The 17,811-nt window shown below is 40.8% G+C and overlaps 1 protein-coding gene across 5 annotated transcripts in view; it reads left to right on the forward strand.

Moving 5' to 3' along the window:
* RMDN3 (regulator of microtubule dynamics 3) overlaps positions 1 to 17,811 on the forward strand; it is a 29,907-nt gene that overhangs the window by 6,403 nt on the left and 5,693 nt on the right. For 4 of the 5 annotated variants that reach the window (XM_083450631.1, XM_083450632.1, XM_083450634.1 and 1 more), the window contains exons 5-11: positions 1,334 to 1,598; positions 3,167 to 3,269; positions 4,437 to 4,497; positions 12,339 to 12,414; positions 13,201 to 13,278; positions 16,222 to 16,320; positions 17,250 to 17,303. In XM_083450631.1, the coding sequence (XP_083306757.1) occupies positions 1,334 to 1,598; positions 3,167 to 3,269; positions 4,437 to 4,497; positions 12,339 to 12,414; positions 13,201 to 13,278; positions 16,222 to 16,320; positions 17,250 to 17,303 (736 nt within the window). The remainder of the gene's footprint in view (positions 1 to 1,333; positions 1,599 to 3,166; positions 3,270 to 4,436; positions 4,498 to 12,338; positions 12,415 to 13,200; positions 13,279 to 16,221; positions 16,321 to 17,249; positions 17,304 to 17,811) is intronic. The other variant, XM_083450635.1, reaches the window with a different exon arrangement.

Below are 17,811 nucleotides of genomic sequence, written 5' to 3' on the forward strand. Positions count from 1 at the left end.
CCAGAGCTTTTGACTGTGTGACTTTGCACACGCATACTTATCTCTAAGTGATTGCAACATCAAGTTACATGATTATGTGAAATAGAAGGTACAAGCAGGGTTTTCATACAGCTTGATACCACTTCGGATACTTCCTGTATTTTAAGTGGCAATATAAAATCATATGAAGGTTCTCGTCTGAGTACTGCAAATAATTGAATGTTTGGAGTGACATATTATGTCCTACATCAGAGGTAGCACTCCAAAAATGTAAACTGTGTAAGGAAAGTAAATAAAAATGTAGTGGGTAACTCAGCTGCAGGAGTGGGAATAATTTTTAGAAGTGCACTGAAGAACGCGTGGAGGGATGATGTAGGAAGATGTAGAAATAAGCTAACACTTATACCAACTAAAGCACAGTATGTTGGCATCCCTGCCATGACTTATTGATAGAAGATTGTCAAGTAATTATCATTCTGTAGGATGTAGATTCACAGTTCTTGACAGTGTTGTGAAATATATTGCAAGATCAGCATGGTTTTTGGTTGTATAGTTCTACTTTTATTCTAGTTTACTACTTATTAAAAATTCCTTAAAATATTATTTTTAGAAAATGTAGTATTTTTCCGATGGAGCTGGGACACATAGTGCATCGTATCTAAGTTTTAGTAGACCTGTTGAAATAATGGCCCTACATTAATCCTATCAATTTCAATGGGTCTGCTCTGAGTAGGACTAGCATTGGCTACAACCCACTCAGTTGGGAATTAGACTGATGGCCCATGCATGTGTGCTGTGGTTTGTTGGTCAGGAATTTTGGCTTTGTTTTTCACTTCCAGACTTTGAGGCCATTAGCCCATTCTGTTGTATTGTATTGTATGTTGAATCTGCTGCTGATACTAAAAGCTGTTGCATAGCAGGAAGTTTAGGATTCCCCCCCCCCATATTAGCATTCTGTTCATAGAGTTGGATCCAAATTTCCCTCAATAGAAGGGCTCCTTCGGTCCACTTCTGATCCAGAAGAGGTATCTCATTAGTGGGAGGGCAGAAGAGGATATTTGTTTATACCCCCACCAACACTGTTCTGGAGAGTCTCCCCATCCTCTTGAGCAGATATTTGAAGGTTGCAGAAGGAAAAACAAACCAGCAAAAGTTAGCCTCTTCCCTCTTTTCTAATAATGGAAGTGTGATGAACGGAACTCCCTTAGGGAGAAGCTTCTGCCACTAACGAAGTTCAGGCACAAACTTCTTATTTCTTAGGATGTGAAATCTATTGACTTTAAAAGCTTTGATTGCGAAATTTAGGTTATGTCATGTTGATGTAATGACAGATTTTCTGCAATTTGTCTTAAAGCTATACTACAGCCAACGCAGAGTCTGATTATGACCGCGAGTCTGATAAAGAGAGTGAGGAAGGAGAAGATGAAAGAAGTTGTGAGACTGTGAGAACGGCGAGGAGGGATTCCTTAGACCTTGTCAATGAGGATGAAACACTGACTTTGGACCCTGCTGCAGACGAAGCACTTGGTCAGTTGCTCCAGCAAGCAGATCGCTTGCACTGTGGGAGCGAACAGGAGAAGAGAGAAGGATTCCAACAGCTGCTTAACAATAAACTAGTGGTAAAGTTCACTCTAGCAATTTCCCAGAAAAACTGAGCTGAGCTAACCAGCAGGGAGAGCAGAACAGGATGTTGTGCAAGGTCTTGTCTATACCACAACCCTAAATGAGACCAGGCATCTCAAATGCAGCATTGCTTATGCTGCCATTAGAAAATTAAAACCCTCAAAGCCTGTGGGACTTGGCCTCTTCTTAAAAGTATTAAATTATGTTTTGTTTATTGCGTATTGAAACATACAGTAACTCAATCCCCTAATGTGTTTAAAAGTGGAACTGCAGCATCTCTGAAGTTGATAGCAAAGCTCTCCTCAGACTTATTACAGTGATGATTTAGGCATAATTGTTTCATGAAATGTAGATACAAACTTGCTTTATATATACATGTCAACAAGTCAGATGGTCGGCTGTTTGCAACATGTTTGGGAATCAAATCAAGCTTACCAGTACCCAAACTTTTCCCATCTTCATTTGCAGTCATTTTTCAGTCTGTTCTTCTAATGTGTCTCTTACATCTTTTGTGTTGCTAATGCTATCTCAAGTCTTCTACTCCCACTCCAAGGCTGCCCTACCCAACTGCTGCAACCTACTTGCTATGCTTGAAGTTGGATCTGCAGTATTATCTAAGAACTGTTTGTTCTGCCTTAATACTCACCCAGTTATTGAGAAATCGCCTCATTTTCTCTCCCTGTCCCAGCCCCATGGTAAAATTATGTTAATGAGCCTGGAACTTATAGCCTTGTCAGTAGTTATATATATGCTTTATATATCATTGTACCAAATTAATTGGCTCTGTAGTGGCCAACTTGATTTTATGAAGTCTCACACAGGTCTCTAGTTCCCAGTTCTGTCCCCACAAGGGGGAGTATTGTTCAGTTCAGCCATGCATGATGTGCACATGGCTGGTGTATTCCATCTAGTGGTCATGGCTGTGGTACATATGCTATATGCTGCTTAAGCTTGGCACCTTTGTCTGCTTGCAAAGTAAGCCCAGTGTGACACCAGCAGAGGAACAGTTTATTTGCAGGAGCAGGGACATGTTCTAGGAAGGTTTCTATTTGACATAAGTGTTTGACTGACTGACCTGAATCCTATAGTTACTTTATTAAAATCTCAAGAATGAGAAGCATATTACACTTTACTAATTCAGGCAAGTGAAGAGATTTAAATGAATTATTGAGTTGGTTTTGCTTGTCTAGAGCATTATTCCACTGCTTGTCAAATTGTTCACAAGCTACGTTTAAAACAAAACAAAACACCTGCAGTATGTTATACTTGGAAATCCCATTTTCTTTTAAGCAAACAGGTGAACTAATAAATAAAAAAAATGTCCAGTAGCACCTTAGAGATCAACTATGTTCTGGGTATAAGCTTTCGTGTGCATGCACACTTCTTCAGATACCAGGCTGCATGGCCACGAAAGCTTATACCCAGAACATACTTAGTTGGTCTCTAAGGTGCTACTGGACAATTTTTTTATTTATTTTGACTGTGTCAGACCAACATGGCTATCTACCTGAATCTAGAATTAGGTGAACTAATAAATGTGAACTAACATTTGTTTTTTCTACAGTATGGTGACAAGCAGGATTTCCTTTGGCGCCTGGCCCGAGGTTATAGTGATATGTATGAAATCACGGAGGATGCAGATGAGAAATTATCTTATGCGTCTGATGGTAAGAAGGCACTTTGAGATAAGGGTGGGTGCATTTCACCAGTGAGTTGTATTGGGCATTTATTTACCTGCCTGCCTTGGAAAAATGTGGGTTACACACACACGTTTGTTTGTTCCATTTATATCTCACCTTTCCTCCCAGAAGCCCAAGGTGGTATACATTGATTCTCTGCCTCTCCTCATTTTGTCCTCCTAATAACCCTATGAGGTAGGTCACCAGTGAGTTTCATGGCAGAGCAAGGATTTGAATCCTGATCTCCCAGGTCTTAGTCCAACTACTGCACTACACTGGCTCTCAATTTAAAATTACAGCCCCCCTCCCCAGTGGATTATTCTTACTCCTAAAATGAAATCATGTGTTAAAGAATCTTGTAAACAGACTTGTACCCTGAGAACTGCTTGGCAGGTGCTGCAATTGCATTTGCTAGTTTTATCATGCAATGCAAAACTTTCATAGCATGGTACAATAAGTCTGAATAGCTGCATCTATATTGTAAGCTTTCGCCAGCCCACACTTTCGATTCACATCACTGCTACAAACTGCTTTACTCCTCCTCAAATTCCTGAGCTTATATTTGTCTCAGAATTGTCCACTTTCCTTTACCTCCTCTGTTGCTGCCTCCTTGTCAGACAGCAACCACCTACTTCTCTTTCTGATAGGGCAAAAGTAGGCTGTTTGTGATGCTGGAACTCTAAGGCTGCAGTTCTACAGCCTGCACCCTGAGAACACATTGTTATGGGAGTTGGGAAGCTGGCAGATTCAAAGCTATAGTTTCCCATCTGAATATGTAACATATTCATATGTGACATGTCTCTCTTAAAAGTGTAGTTAAATTCTTGCTAGTTCCTGCCTTGTCTCTCCCTTTGTGACAGCTCCACAAATATTAGGGGTGAAGTTTGATCTCAGGCAGCAACCTTAATCTGGTTTTCTGGACATGTGAGCCAAAAACCTATGGGCTCTATTTCCAAGAGTGTCAGATGGTGAGGTGCAGCTCTTCAGCTGTCATAATGTGCCATCCTTGTATTAGGCTGCTGTTTTCTGAAGAATATCTGCTTACTGAATATGTGGAATTGTATACTGTTAATCTCCAGTTTCAAAGTATTTGAAGGGTTAAGTGTTTAAAATGTGGCACACAAATAAGTTTGTTTTTGTTGGTTTTTGTTGCAGGAAAGGATGAGGCAGAAACAGCTTTGCAGATGGGAGATCAAAGTGCCGAGTGTCACCAGTGGTATGTAATTACTTCCTTTGTGAAGAAAAGGCAAAAAGAGGAGAATTGTTTTATATATTGGCCTTCTATATGTTGTCACTTTAGACATAAACTTTTCAGAAGTATAGTCCACATACAGAGCTGCTGTCTTCTTAAATGTACAGATTTGATTTATCCTTCTTCCACAAATACTTATTCATTTGGCAGAAGAGTTTGAGTTTATGGACAGAGCTGTTTACAATTAATCAAAATATGTTTTCCCCATTTGCTCTTGTCAGCTAATGACAAACTGGCTCAGAACAGTTCTCTCAGAGGATTTTAAATTTTTTTTGGCTGTTAGAATAATAAGTATGTTTTGACTCTGAGAATATGATTCGTATCAGTGTCTTATGAGCCCTCATCTAGTAATTTACTGCTTTTCCCCAGAGTTGTAAAAAAAATGGAGTCTAGGCATATATCTTGGACAGTTCTGTTGCTTCAAGAAAACAAATGGCTCCTCTTTTGCTGGCTCCTAATCTCTTTCTTCTGCAAGTCTGCAGTTTAGCTGCAATACAGCTGTGATTTTAAAATCCCAAGAACAACACTACTTACTGTAAAATTATGATACAGATACCACCTGGTGCTGCTAATAAGCCATTGTTACAGGTAAAATAGCAATGACTTCAGAGGAGTCCCATAAACGTCAATATTTTTTCTGTTAAGTGCAGTAGTAGCCATCAGGGGTGGTGCAGGTGAGGCAGCATTGCTCACCTGGCATCCCAATGCTTGCATCTCTGTTGGTTACTGAAAGAGGGAGGGACATGACAACAGGGAGTTCAACATGGGCACCCAGTTAGGAGTATTGGATTGCCTCTGCCTCTGTGGCTCCACCACAGTCTCCACTGCTTTGTCCCTCTCGGTAATTGGCAGTAATGTGTGGGGTTGGGAAGCCAGATGAGCAACACCACGCTGGCCACTGCTGCTTAAGTGTCCTGGGCTTAAGTGCCAGGTGGGCTGCTTTTAAAGCATCGTTCGTGTTGAACCTTTTATATACTGTGCCTGTAAAACTCACATATAATGTTTAACCTACTAGAAAGCTGAGGTGGTAAATAAGGTGAGCTTAATACTATGGTTATCAACCCCTTATACTCTGCCGATTTGAGATTGTGCAGTATGAAGAACTGCTATAACTTTCATGTGTGCCCAGTGCTTTTTGTCATAAAAAAATGTTTAGGGGTACTTTCATTTTCCTACTCATATTGAAACAATGCCCCTCAATGAGGCCAAACTTAGATTCAAAAAATGTTTAGAGATATGCATACCCCTGCGTCTCCCCAGAAAAAAAGCATTCCGCCTTTCTGCTGAGTGGTGTATTATTCAACTTTCCAAAAGGTAAGAACAGAATTAAGTGTTTGAAGACCCACTGCTATCGGCTAGCCTTTCAAGGGTGCTAAAACAAAAATACTGAATTTTTGCACACAGTGGTCTAAATTTGGTGTCTCCTGGGAATGTGAGAAGGGTTTCGTTGCATTATCCTTTCTACCAAGCAGTAAAAGGGAGCCTCTTCTTGGAACTCCCATCTACTGCTAGAGGGAAGAGACTAAAGTTCTGTATCTGCCAGCAGTAAGAGGTGAGCTTCAGAGTCATTAGGTATTGTTTCTGGAAATATAATGTTTTGCTGGTGCAATGTAATACGTGAGAAAACATGGGTGGCTGACCCAGCCTTGTTTTTAATAGGATGTCCCAAGCTTATCCCATGACTTCCAAAACTAGCTGTAACATATAATCGCATGGTAGAGGGAGTAAAATATGCACCCCTGTCAAAAACTAGGGCAACTCTGTGTGCTGTAAAGTGTGCGGTCTAGTGTGCTCCAGCACCAATATGTGAATTCCCGAAGGCCTAGCAAAATAAAAACAACTGAAAATCCCCCATTGCTTCAGCATGTCTGTGGCCTCTGCATTCCTTAAAAACATACTCTGTGAATTAAGGATCAGGAGGAGGAGTTGCTTGTTTGCTTTGGCATTTGTTTGCCTTTGCTGTTGAAAGAAATGTTGGAAGTACAGCAAGAGCAGGAGGGGATTTCAGAGTAGTCTCTGGAGAGGAAACAGTGCAGGTGCAGCATTATCAGTCCTTTATGCAGTTAGAGTAGTTCTGAAAATATTTACAGACATCCTAAGAAGTCAAAGTTTGTTATTTGCCTTTCGAGACTGAGCATAGAGAGTCAATTACAAGATGTGTGAGGCAGGCCTCCAGACCTAAATGGAATTCTGGCACATGAGTTGTCTCTATTTTTTAAAGGGGTGTACAGAAAAACTGCAGTTCTCAAATGTTCCTGAGGTTGTTGTTTTTTTATGAACAAAGCGTGTTCACGAAATATGGGTTTTTGAAGCTTAATATGCCCATTCTTCTTGATGTGAATTCTATGTATGTTGTTTTGGGATAACCCAAAAGGTCCATAAAACTTGCTGAGATAAATTGCCATGTTTAGATTTAGAGCTACATAATTTGGAGTTGTTCCAGGTTGTCTCTATTAACAAAAGTTCATTGGTAGGTAGATGCTGACTTTCTCCACTTACCAGTACAGTGGACCCTCAAGTTACATACCGCTCTGGAGACGTAATTTTCAGGTTGCGAACACAGCAAACCCGGAAGTGTATACTTCCGGGTTTCGCCGTGCGCACATGTGCAGAAGCGGCGCCTCCAGTTGCGGACTTTTTGGGTTAAGTACGGACCCCCAGAACGAATTTAATTTGTATCCGGAGGGTCCACTGTACAGTGATTTGGTGGGTGACATGTAGCAAGTACTTTCATGGGGTGCACTGCACCCAGGTTTGTGGCTGTTGCTGAGGAAGCAGGTATTCAAAAGCATCCTGAAAGTAGCTTGGCCTTTAGATGGCTATTAGGAAGAGGGAGATTTGCAGAGTAGCCACTGAAACTCTCTAGAGCTGTTGGTCACGATGGAACATAGGGGAGAAAAGGAACCATACCTAAGGAATTTCTTTGCATCAAGTGGAGCCTGTGCTCCTTCATAGGTTGTTGGACCAGTGCCCATCAGTCCCAGGCAGCATGGGCATTGGTCAGGGATGCTGAGAGCTGTAGTCTAACATTATTTGGAGAGCCACAGCTCCTTCCCCATCCATCATCTAGGCTGCTTTTGATTCTGGTAACAGTAGATGCTTTACTAAGCAGCAGTGCTTGAACAGTTGAATTCTATGAATTACTTTACCCAAGTTTCATAATGTGTGTTTTTTTATTGGTGGAAGCTGTCTCCTTCATTCAGTGCTGCTATGTTATAATACAAACCGTGCTGCCCAATAAAACAACCAGTTGGTAAACTTCTAGGAATATTTTTTTAAAAAAATGAGTCACAGCAACCTCTAGTCCAGATGTCAAAGCAGTCACTGAGATTTCTTACATCTATTTCCCTTTTTGTTCACTGTTTTGAAAATGTGGTTATTCAGAAGGGAAAATAGGGCCGTATCCATATCAGCAGCTGTATTGCTCTGGTTTCTGACTCTGGATAGTAATCAATTTTAGCAGACCCTTAGTATGGCCCGTGAATGACTGATCTTCCTGTGCAATAAATCTCTTAGACTTGAAGGTGTCACAAGACTCCTTTTTTGGAGGAGGGGGAAGAACTAGCTGGCTGAATGAATTCAAACTTCGTAAATTTTCATTAAGTGAAACTTATCCTGACGTTTCTCTTTGTATGGACAAGATTTTCGAGGAAAGTGTTTTCCTTGTATCCCGCAGATTTCCCTTCAGGAAACAGTTCATCTAAAAGTCAGCTTGAATTATTTCCTTCACTGATTGACCTTGTGGCAGGAATGAAATAGCAAGCCTGTTTTTTTTTATAGCTAATGGGAAAGCTGGTGTGCAATAAAAGATACAGTTGGGAGGAGGAGAAATGCAGTCTTTTTTTTCTTGCTTCAAAATTTAAACCATTAGTATTTTGTGGAGTATTGCTCTATGTTAGAGCAGTTAAATACAGTAATACAAAAAAAACTTCAGTAAAGGTTTGTAACCCCAAGGATGGAAAAAAGCAAAACTCCAGTATGTGTGGTGTGATCCTTGACATAAAGTTGCACCCATTCTCCCTAGATACCTACCTTCCTTTCCTGCATGCCAGATGGCAGCTTCGAAGGATGATCAGGAGTGAAAGAAGTAATCCCCACCCCCCAGTGCCACTGCCCCTATCAAATTAGGTACCGTCCACGGCTGTTTTAAAAGAAGAATAACCATGTTGGAAGAGCTGATCTTAGCACTATTCATGTTCTCATTCCCCCTATATGAGCATCTTAGGGAAGATTCAGACAGCTGGAAGCCATCTACTATCGCAAAGCTTTCCGAACTTTTCAAGTTGGTGACATACTTTTTGAATTCGCTTCATTTCATGACACAGCAATTCAGTTTTGCGTCACTTCACGACACAGTAATTCATTTTTACTAGCAAACTGGAGGCTAAACTAACCCTTTGCAGTCCCAGGAAGCGTGTTCATGAGACACACCTACACACTGCAGCTGACACACTAGTGTGTCATGATGCACAGTTTGGAAAGCTTTGTACTATTGGTTTAGAAGCTTATTGATGCTCCTGTAACTGCATCTTGAGAACTGCATGTTGCCTTGCAACCATGTACATGATGACACACACACATGCATCGCTCTAAATTGCATTCAAATTCCTACCTGACCGTAAAACTCACAGGGTTAAATGTGGGCTCATGATCTTTTAGGCTAGCACATCTCTTTAGTTGTGAAGGTAAAAACGAAGTTGAGCAGAGAGGAGAGAAAAGCCATGTATGCCTCTCTGAGCTCCTTAGAAGAAGGGATGGATGAACTATAGTAAAAGAAAAACCTGTTTTACCCCATATGGCTCTCTCTGTGTGTGAGAGAGATAAAACTGGACTTCATTGCACAAGGGAGGCTAGGGACAATTTCATACAGCAAGTATTTAAGTAGTACTGCATAGCTTGTGGGAGCCTTAAGAGGTATGCAATAGATTCAGCAGATGGTGGGTGACAAATTGTTCAGTTGATGAAAACAAAGTTTGAGATCTTTCTCAAACTTGGAGTCCCTTTGCTATATGAAATATGGATGGGAGGGTGAGATCTTTCTAGTTTCTTCCTTTTTATATAGTGACGTTTTCTCTAGGAAGGTCTTAGAGCACTATAGAAGTCCCATTGCGACTTGTTTGCTAAGCACTTTGAGGACAAAATCACACATTACCTTGGCCTGCAGCCTACAATTTCAGCAGTTCAGCTGGAGAATGGCGCAGTTGGGTGTAAGGTTTCACAAACCATAGTTTATTAAACAAAGAATTGGTGTTGGGGCTACACAGTATTTTCTCCCGTCCCTGCTCACATCAGCTTTGGTATGAAGATGCAAGTTTATTTTGTACAAGAGGACCCTGTTATGTCTGAACCAGAAAAATAATCACAAACCAGGATCTCTGCACAAAATCTGAAGCATAAGGTAAGGGTTGAGGAGGGAGCATGCAGGTCTGATGCTTGTTCCCAGCTTTGTAAGGTTTACAAAGCCCAGGATGTTCTATCTGAGCCACATTTATGCATACAGGAACTGTGTAGTCCTTTTAATATGGATTAGGTGACTTTCAGTTGCTGCAGCTGTTCTTCCAGCCTCCCATCTACTGAGTAAAGGAAAGAAGAAAAGCACTAATGTAAATTAGCAGGGGTTGTTAGCCACTTTGGAAAGCCTGTTTACCAAAAAAGGTGGAATATAAATCTCCCCACCTCCTCCAAGGCATATAATTGTACTGCAGGGTGTGAGGTAGACATTTCAGATCTCTCTGCAGTCCTAGGTGGCTGGTTCTGTTTTTTCAGCTGGCCAAGGTTCATGAGAATCTGCTTAGTTTTGAGTTATATGGCAATGCTCCAAGATCTGAACCATCAACATCTGCCGTCTTTGAGCTGTAGGATACCAGCAGGTGAGACTTGAGACAAAACTCCCCGGTTTGTTTTCCAAAGAAAGAAGCTGCATCAGAACTGGTGGGAGAATTGTGCCGTATTGAGTTCGTCAACCCTATGTGGGCCGATTCATTTTCTTGTCCCTGACATTCCTGTTGCTATGCAGAATGTGAATTTCTGTACAGTTTGACACTTTTTGAAGGCCTGGCCCAGCTTAGTATGTTAACCAGGAAAGGTGGAAGGAAAAAGAGATGACAGTTACTACTTGATCCTGTGTGTGTTTACTAGGATATAAACCTTGCTCAATAGGATTTACTCCCAAGTAAGTGTGCCCAGGATTGCAGCTCTGATGTTCTTTCAGGTCATACTAGACTCCCCAAAAGTTAATGGCAGGCTTTTGTTAAGCTGTTCAAATTCTTTTTGCTACCCCCAGCGATAGAAACTGAAAGTAAATATGACAGGATTTACAAGCAGTTACTGGGAAGCGTTTCCTAGTGCCTTGCTTCAGGGCAAGCGTGGAGGTAATTAACTGTGTTTATTTGAAGATCTACGAGTTCACATGGGGGTTATATGGCTTTCTCTTGTTTAAACAACCTTGTAAAATTGTGTTTTAAAGATCTAACAAACTTTTAGTAGTGTTGCAGTAACTTTCATTAGATCATCCTAATGTTTTATGGAGTTGCTGAGCAGCCTGAATTAGAATCTGATATGAACCATTGAACTTTCAGACCTGTAACTTTCAGCAGCCCTTCATTGTGGGGTTGTTCATTGATAATATGCCACGTTGCAGCTAGGTGCATGCAAAAATGGCAGAAAGCTAATACTCGGTGTCAAAGCCTCTGGTATTTTCTTCACTTTATGTCCCCATGAGCGCAACATCCATTTTTCCTTTGTCTCACCCACCTGCCCTGCCCCATAGTCTCTACTTTGGCTTCTCCCCACAGTCTGTTTCCCACTGAGGTAATCCCTCTGTTTAACAATATGCATTGGTCCGCGGCTCTTCCAAGAACAGAAGACTGAACTTGTGAACTTCTTCTGCGTTACTTAAGAAGTTGAAGCTTTTAAAAAATAAGTTCATGTTCACAGCTGTCCTTTCATATTAAATATTTTAGAAAAGGGTTTCTTGTATTTAACTTGCATTTTGTTAAATTTTGTTCACTATTTCCCCCCAGCTGATTCCCTAAGGAAGAAGAATACTCAAAACATGTAGGGATGGTTATACCCCATTTGGCATTTTTAAAAGACAGGATTATTATATTTCATTTGGCATTTTCTTAGACATTCTGCTTCATAGGTATAGAAGTAATACTTGAATAATATGGCTTCCCACCTTTTCTTTGATTGGTAGGCAGCCTCTTTTCATGCATCAACTACTCCTAGACATCCTTTTATAAGCTCAAATGAAATAGCCTGGATCTGAATGTGTTGGTTGGCTTGCCTGCTTGAACAAAATGCTGGATTGGGTCCCGATTTCTACGGACATGATCAGATTGGTTTCTGTTTGATTTATGTTAACCAAGCTTATCGTGATTCTAGAGAGTCTAGAAAAAAACCTTCTCCTGCACAAGCTACTTTCCATGTATCAAAGGCTGGCATCAAAATCCCACTTAGCAAGTGGCATAGATGGTGTTTGTCAGGTGGAGTTCAACTTGGCCAGGGATAAGTTTGAATATGAGCCCTCTGAGAACAACCTAATGCCAGGGCTGTAAAGCAGTCCTGAGAGGAGATAGCGACTCACCTGAGCCTTGGGGACCAATTCAGGGTGTGTGACAAGGTATAAAACTTTGTGTTTGTAAACTGTTGCTAATTACTTGCCCTCTGTTTTCTTTGTACATGGCTTCTCTGGACAACAGAGCATTTGATATTTTCCTACCCCAGAACACAACCACAACACCATGCTAAAAAAACAGATTTTGGAGCAATACACTAATGCTCAGGCTTACTGTAATTTCCAGGTATGCCATTTTATGTGGCCAGGCTTCAGAACACGAAGGTATACAAAAACGCATACAAGCAGGGCACACTTTTAAGGTAAGATGACTTTTTCTCTTTTAAAAAGACATTTATCGCAATGGAGTAAAATGGGATATTGTGTTGAAAAGGCCTGAGAACATGATAGGAAGGACACCAAATACATTATAAGACTAAGCTGCAAGTAAGATTCGCAACTGATTATAACCATGGTCTGCATAAAGCTACCCAACAAATTTATGGCTGAGGTTTATTCTGACTTTTATTTCAGCCGGTACTCTGCACCATACATTTCTGGCACCCTTTTGTCTCTCTCACCCTTTCTCATATAACACACACATGTACATGCAGTGTGGGTGCTGCTCTTCCATGGTGCTGTTCTGTACTTCAGAGGACTGTGTGAAGTAAACATTCATGAAGATAGGGCCAGTTAATTTAATGGGTCTCTGCTTCAGTTGAACCCTACAATTGGTTCCTCCCATGTTTTTGTTTGTTTAGCATAACAGTCTCCAGTGCTGTAGGATCCCACAGTGGGAAAGCATCCACTATGAGTGCGTGTAGGAGGAGGATTTTAAAATGTGTGGTTGACATAAAAGAGGACATGTCAATTGTGCCCTTTAACAGATTTTAAGAAATGACTTAAATAAGTTGCAGAGAGTCTTGTCTTTGGTATAGACTCTGGTATTAGCAAGTACTAAATTACCAGCTTTTTGATAGTTTACTGCTTTCGGTCATTGTTACATAGGAAACATGTTTTTAGTGGAATTATAGATTTATCTCAAAATGAGTGTAATCTTAAAATTGTGCTTCATGAATGAGAAATGTCTTTGCTGTACATCTCTTTAGAAACATGTAGACAAAGCAATTGCTCTGAAACCAGATGACCCTAAATCTTACTATCTCCTGGGCCGGTGGTGTTACCAGGTAAATCATTTTCTTTAATATGTATTTCTGAGGTCACAAGACATCATGCTAAATTATTTTGTGTATATTGTTGGTTGTTGTTGGCACCCGCCTGTCTCGGGAGACAATGAAAGAGTGTGTCCTATTCCTCCTCTGGTCAGTCCTGTGGATGCACAACCAATCTCTAGGTGATGCGGTCGTCTGCAAGGGATTCCCACATGGAGGAGTTAATGTTGCCAGCCATTCTGTCACATTTGCAGACACCTTTGTAACGCGGAGTTGGTGTGCCAATGGGTCTGGTGCCTGAAGCCAGCTCCCCATAGAGCACGTCCTTGGGGATCCAACCATCTTCCATTCTGTGGACATGACCAAGCCAGCGTAGAATAGGAAATAAAATACATCTGTTGAATGCCTTAGGGTTTTTCTGTGTTTAACTGTCTGGATTCTTTTATGCAATTTCAGCTGCCGATAAGATCTTCACAAAAATAGTCTGCTTCATTGATTTGGTTCAGCGACTCAGTTTTATTGCATTTATTGCAGATGGATGCAATTGTAATGTTTTGTGATGCTTCAAAATTCTGTTGTGGTACAGAGTTCCTGATTTAAAATGTTGAAATCTGTCCCACAGCTCCTTTCTCCACTTCTTCCTATATTTGGCAATTGAGTGTCGATGCATCACTTGTTTGAGGCAACATAAGCTCAATTAGATCTTTGCAGTGGGATGGAATTTGCATGGAGTGTTATGGCCTTGTGATGCACACACTCTCTTTCTGTCCCTCTCTCAAACGTGCACACACACACAAGGCTAGTGGCTGCTAACTAATTCACTGGTCTTCAAGACATTTACACTAGAATCTAATAGTTGACCAAAATGGAGTTTCCCAGGTAATGTGGGTTGGCCAGCTTAAAAGCTGCTGATATAGAGAGCCAGCACTGTTTTAAAATGCATGAATAGGCAACATGCACAAAACAACCACTAATGAGCAAAAAGTACTATTGGATTCCCACAAGTGTCATATGGCAAGTAGTTTTAGATGGGAGTGTAATGTGTCTGACTGCAGAGATTTGTAGTGTGATCATCTGCTGCTACTGTTAATCCTGATTACTGATTTATACCTGTGTTTGCTGGGTAGTGAGTATAAGAAAGCTGTTAAGATATTTATCTTGTGAGTTAGTGTCAAACTGATGCTGGCTTCTTTTTGGCAACATGCATTTGTATAAAATCTGTTCATGCTTTGTTTTATGAGTATGAGGTATATTTAAAAAGTGATCCTTTTTTAATTGAACAAGTTAGAATTGGGTTGAATAATTTTGTAAAAAACCTATTGTACCTTCTATTTGAAACGTTACTATTATATGCACCAGTAGATGGCTTTAAATTATTTGCTGTCTCTATATATTGTTCATGTTCTAGATTAGCAACATTATCTTCGTGATTTATTACCTGGATCTGTTTTCTTTCTTTCCTCTTCCTCTAGAGGGGAAAACGCTATTATGCTGAAAGCAGTTCCAAGTTGTAAGAAACTCAAGATCCTAGGTAGTTTTAAGATCCTGATTTAGTGCTTTGTTCATTGGAGGGGGCAAGGGAAGTGGACACAAAGGGATAGTGAAAGAAAAGCATTAGTTGCAGGCAAATGCATGCTTTCACTTTCCCCATAATTTTACTCCAGTAAAAACAATCACACTTCCCTCTTTTGAACACACATGGATGTGATTAAGGATGTTTTGGAGCACTCCAGGGCTCCTGCATACAGTGTATTTGTATAATGCTTAGCATGTGTTTTTCTTCTGCTGCTCTTATCAGAAACGGTTGCAGGTATTTAAAAAACTGTATCACGTGCTTTATATTTTTCAATGGTGTAAAGAAAGGAATGAATTGAGGGCAATTCATTCACTTATTGAAAAAAACTGGACTGAGCTAAGTTTATTTAGTACAGTGACTATGAGGCATCCAAAAAAGATGCCCAGGTAATGGGACTGCTAGCTTGCTCTTCCACTGCTAGCAGTGTTGGATAACAAAACAGAATATCAACTAGAGTGTCATTACAAGCAAATGGTCATTTAAATATTGAATGGCAGTGGGGAGTAGCAACCTCTACTTCTCTAATATTTTATCTCAAAAACTAAGGAATACTGGTGGGAGGAGACACTAGATTGTTCTTGTTTAGTTGTTTAGTCGTGTCCGACTCTTCGTGACCCCATGGACCAGAGCACGCCAGGCACTCCTGTCTTCCACTGCCTCCCGCAGTTTGGTCAAACTTATGCTGGTAGCTTTGAAAACACTGTCCAACCATCTCGTTCTCTGTCGTCCCCTTCTCCTTGTGCCCTCCATCTTTCCCAACCTCAGGGTCTTTTTCAGGGAGTCTTCTCTTCTCATGAAGTGGCCAAAGTATTGGAGCCTCAGCTTCAGGCTCTGTCCTTCCAGTGAGCACTCAGGGCTGATTTCCTTAAGAATGGATAGGTTTGATCTTCTTGCAGTCCATGGGACTCTCAAGAGTCTCCTCCAGCACCATAATTCAAAAGCATCAATTCTTTGGCGATCAGCCTTCTTTATGGTCCAGCTCTCACTTCTATACATCACTACTGGGAAAACCATAGCTTTAACACTAGATTAATTGGTTCTTAATCCATGTAGCAATTCTTTTCTGTAGTTGCTGGTGAGGGAGTAGGTGCCCTCCCTATTACTGCACATTTTAAGTGACATCCCACATGATTGCAACACATGGAGGCCACCACCATCTTATTTTGATGGTAAATATTCATGTTAATACCTCTTGTCTGGTATACCCTGGGCTCTGTAGAGCACCTGCATTACATTATTCTTGGAAGGATGGATGCATGCTATCCTGTTCCTCTGCCATACAAATGAAATCACTGGTGAGATAGACATATGAACTAGGTCGTTATGTGTTGGCTGCCAAGTTATAGTAGGAAGATTATGTTCCCCTCTTTGTTTTTATGCAGGTCTCTCATCTGGGATGGTTGGAAAGGAAAACTGCTGCTGCCTTGTATGAAGAACCCCCCACAGCCACTGTTCAGGATGCACTGCAGAATTTCTTAAAGGTACTAACAGTTGAGCAAAGCACTAAGATGGCTAGTTATTAGTTGTGCACAAACCACCAACAGAAGCAGCTAAAGTTCAGCATTTCCAAGCATATTTGAACAACAGCAAAAGAAGCTATGAAGCTTCTTAAACACTAGAATGGGCCTTTTTGGTGGCAGCTCCCTATTTATTCCATCACTATCTACTTTTAGGTGCCAGGCAAAAACATTTCTCTTAGCCAGGTTTTTGCCCCTTAATTTGGAGGGGTTTAGATATTTGTGGCCTCTTTCAGTGAGTGGAATATGTTAGGACCTACCTTTTAGATGTATGGATCTATTTTGGTTTTATGATGGTTTTAATCTTTGTACTATTTTGTAAACCTTTTGTAAAAGAAAAGTGACTAATAAGTGCAATAAATAATAAACTTTACACACGTAAACACACATCTTTTCCCAGCTTCCATCCAGTCAAATGTGAGACAATTATCACAGTTCAAGGACACATTTCAGCCAGGCTGACGAGTATAATTCAGGACCACTGAGAGTCAGATAGGTCTGGAAGGCTGCATGCAGACCCTAGGCCAGAAGTTCCCCACCCTTGCATTAAAGGCTAAAATAATCACCATGAGATAAGCTTCCAAGATTTTTGTGGTCTTTTTGATGCAACAGACTAATACGACTGCTCCTCCAGATGTTTCGTTAGGTGTACAGGTCATGTATTTTGATGGGCAAGGGTAACTGACTCACATGGGCTACATACAGAATTATCTGAAAGCCCTGCTTCTTAAAATGTTCTGAGCGTAGCAGAAGTTTCTAATAGGCCCCCTCCCCATTTTCTTGACCCATTAGAGTGCAGACAGTTTCTGTCTGATGAACAGTGTAGAACCTGCATAGCCTGAGCTAAAGTCTAATCTCTCTGAATCATCTTTAATTCTTCATATTCGTTGTAGGCCGAAGACCTGAGTGCTGGTTTTTCAAAAGTGGGAAGAATATACATTGCCAAGGTAAGTGTATGTTTGCTTGGGCCACAAAAGTTGTGTGTTTGCGTACATTAGACGTTCAGAACTAGACTGCTTGGTTTGAACGCATGAAACTGCCTAATGCAGAGTCAGACCATTATTTACTTAGAAAAACTATGCTACACCCTTCCAATGGTCTGCGTCACTGAATATGATCATTAGGCTTTCTAGCCCCTAGTATATATGGTTCCAACTGGGTAGTGGCTGTTGCTGTTGGATTTTTGTATCTATATTGTAGATCGTGTTGTGATTTACGTGGAAATCGTTCGGTTTGGTTCCACAAAGGATTTGAAATATGTTCTTGTTCGCACAAACTGAATGATTTTTTTCTGGAGCTGCATTGTCCTGTTTCTGTGACCTCCAGTTGGAGCCCATGAAAGTTTTAATGCCAAATGGCTTTTGCTACAATAGCCAGAGGAGAAGCCAAGCAAGAGTGTAGAGGGATTTGCTCCCTGTAAAATCACTCTGTTCCCCAAGTCCCAAACAACCTCAT

Source organism: Podarcis tiliguerta (assembly GCF_965153285.1).
Source record: "Podarcis tiliguerta genome assembly, chromosome: 1".
Taxonomy (NCBI): domain Eukaryota; kingdom Metazoa; phylum Chordata; class Lepidosauria; order Squamata; family Lacertidae; genus Podarcis; species Podarcis tiliguerta.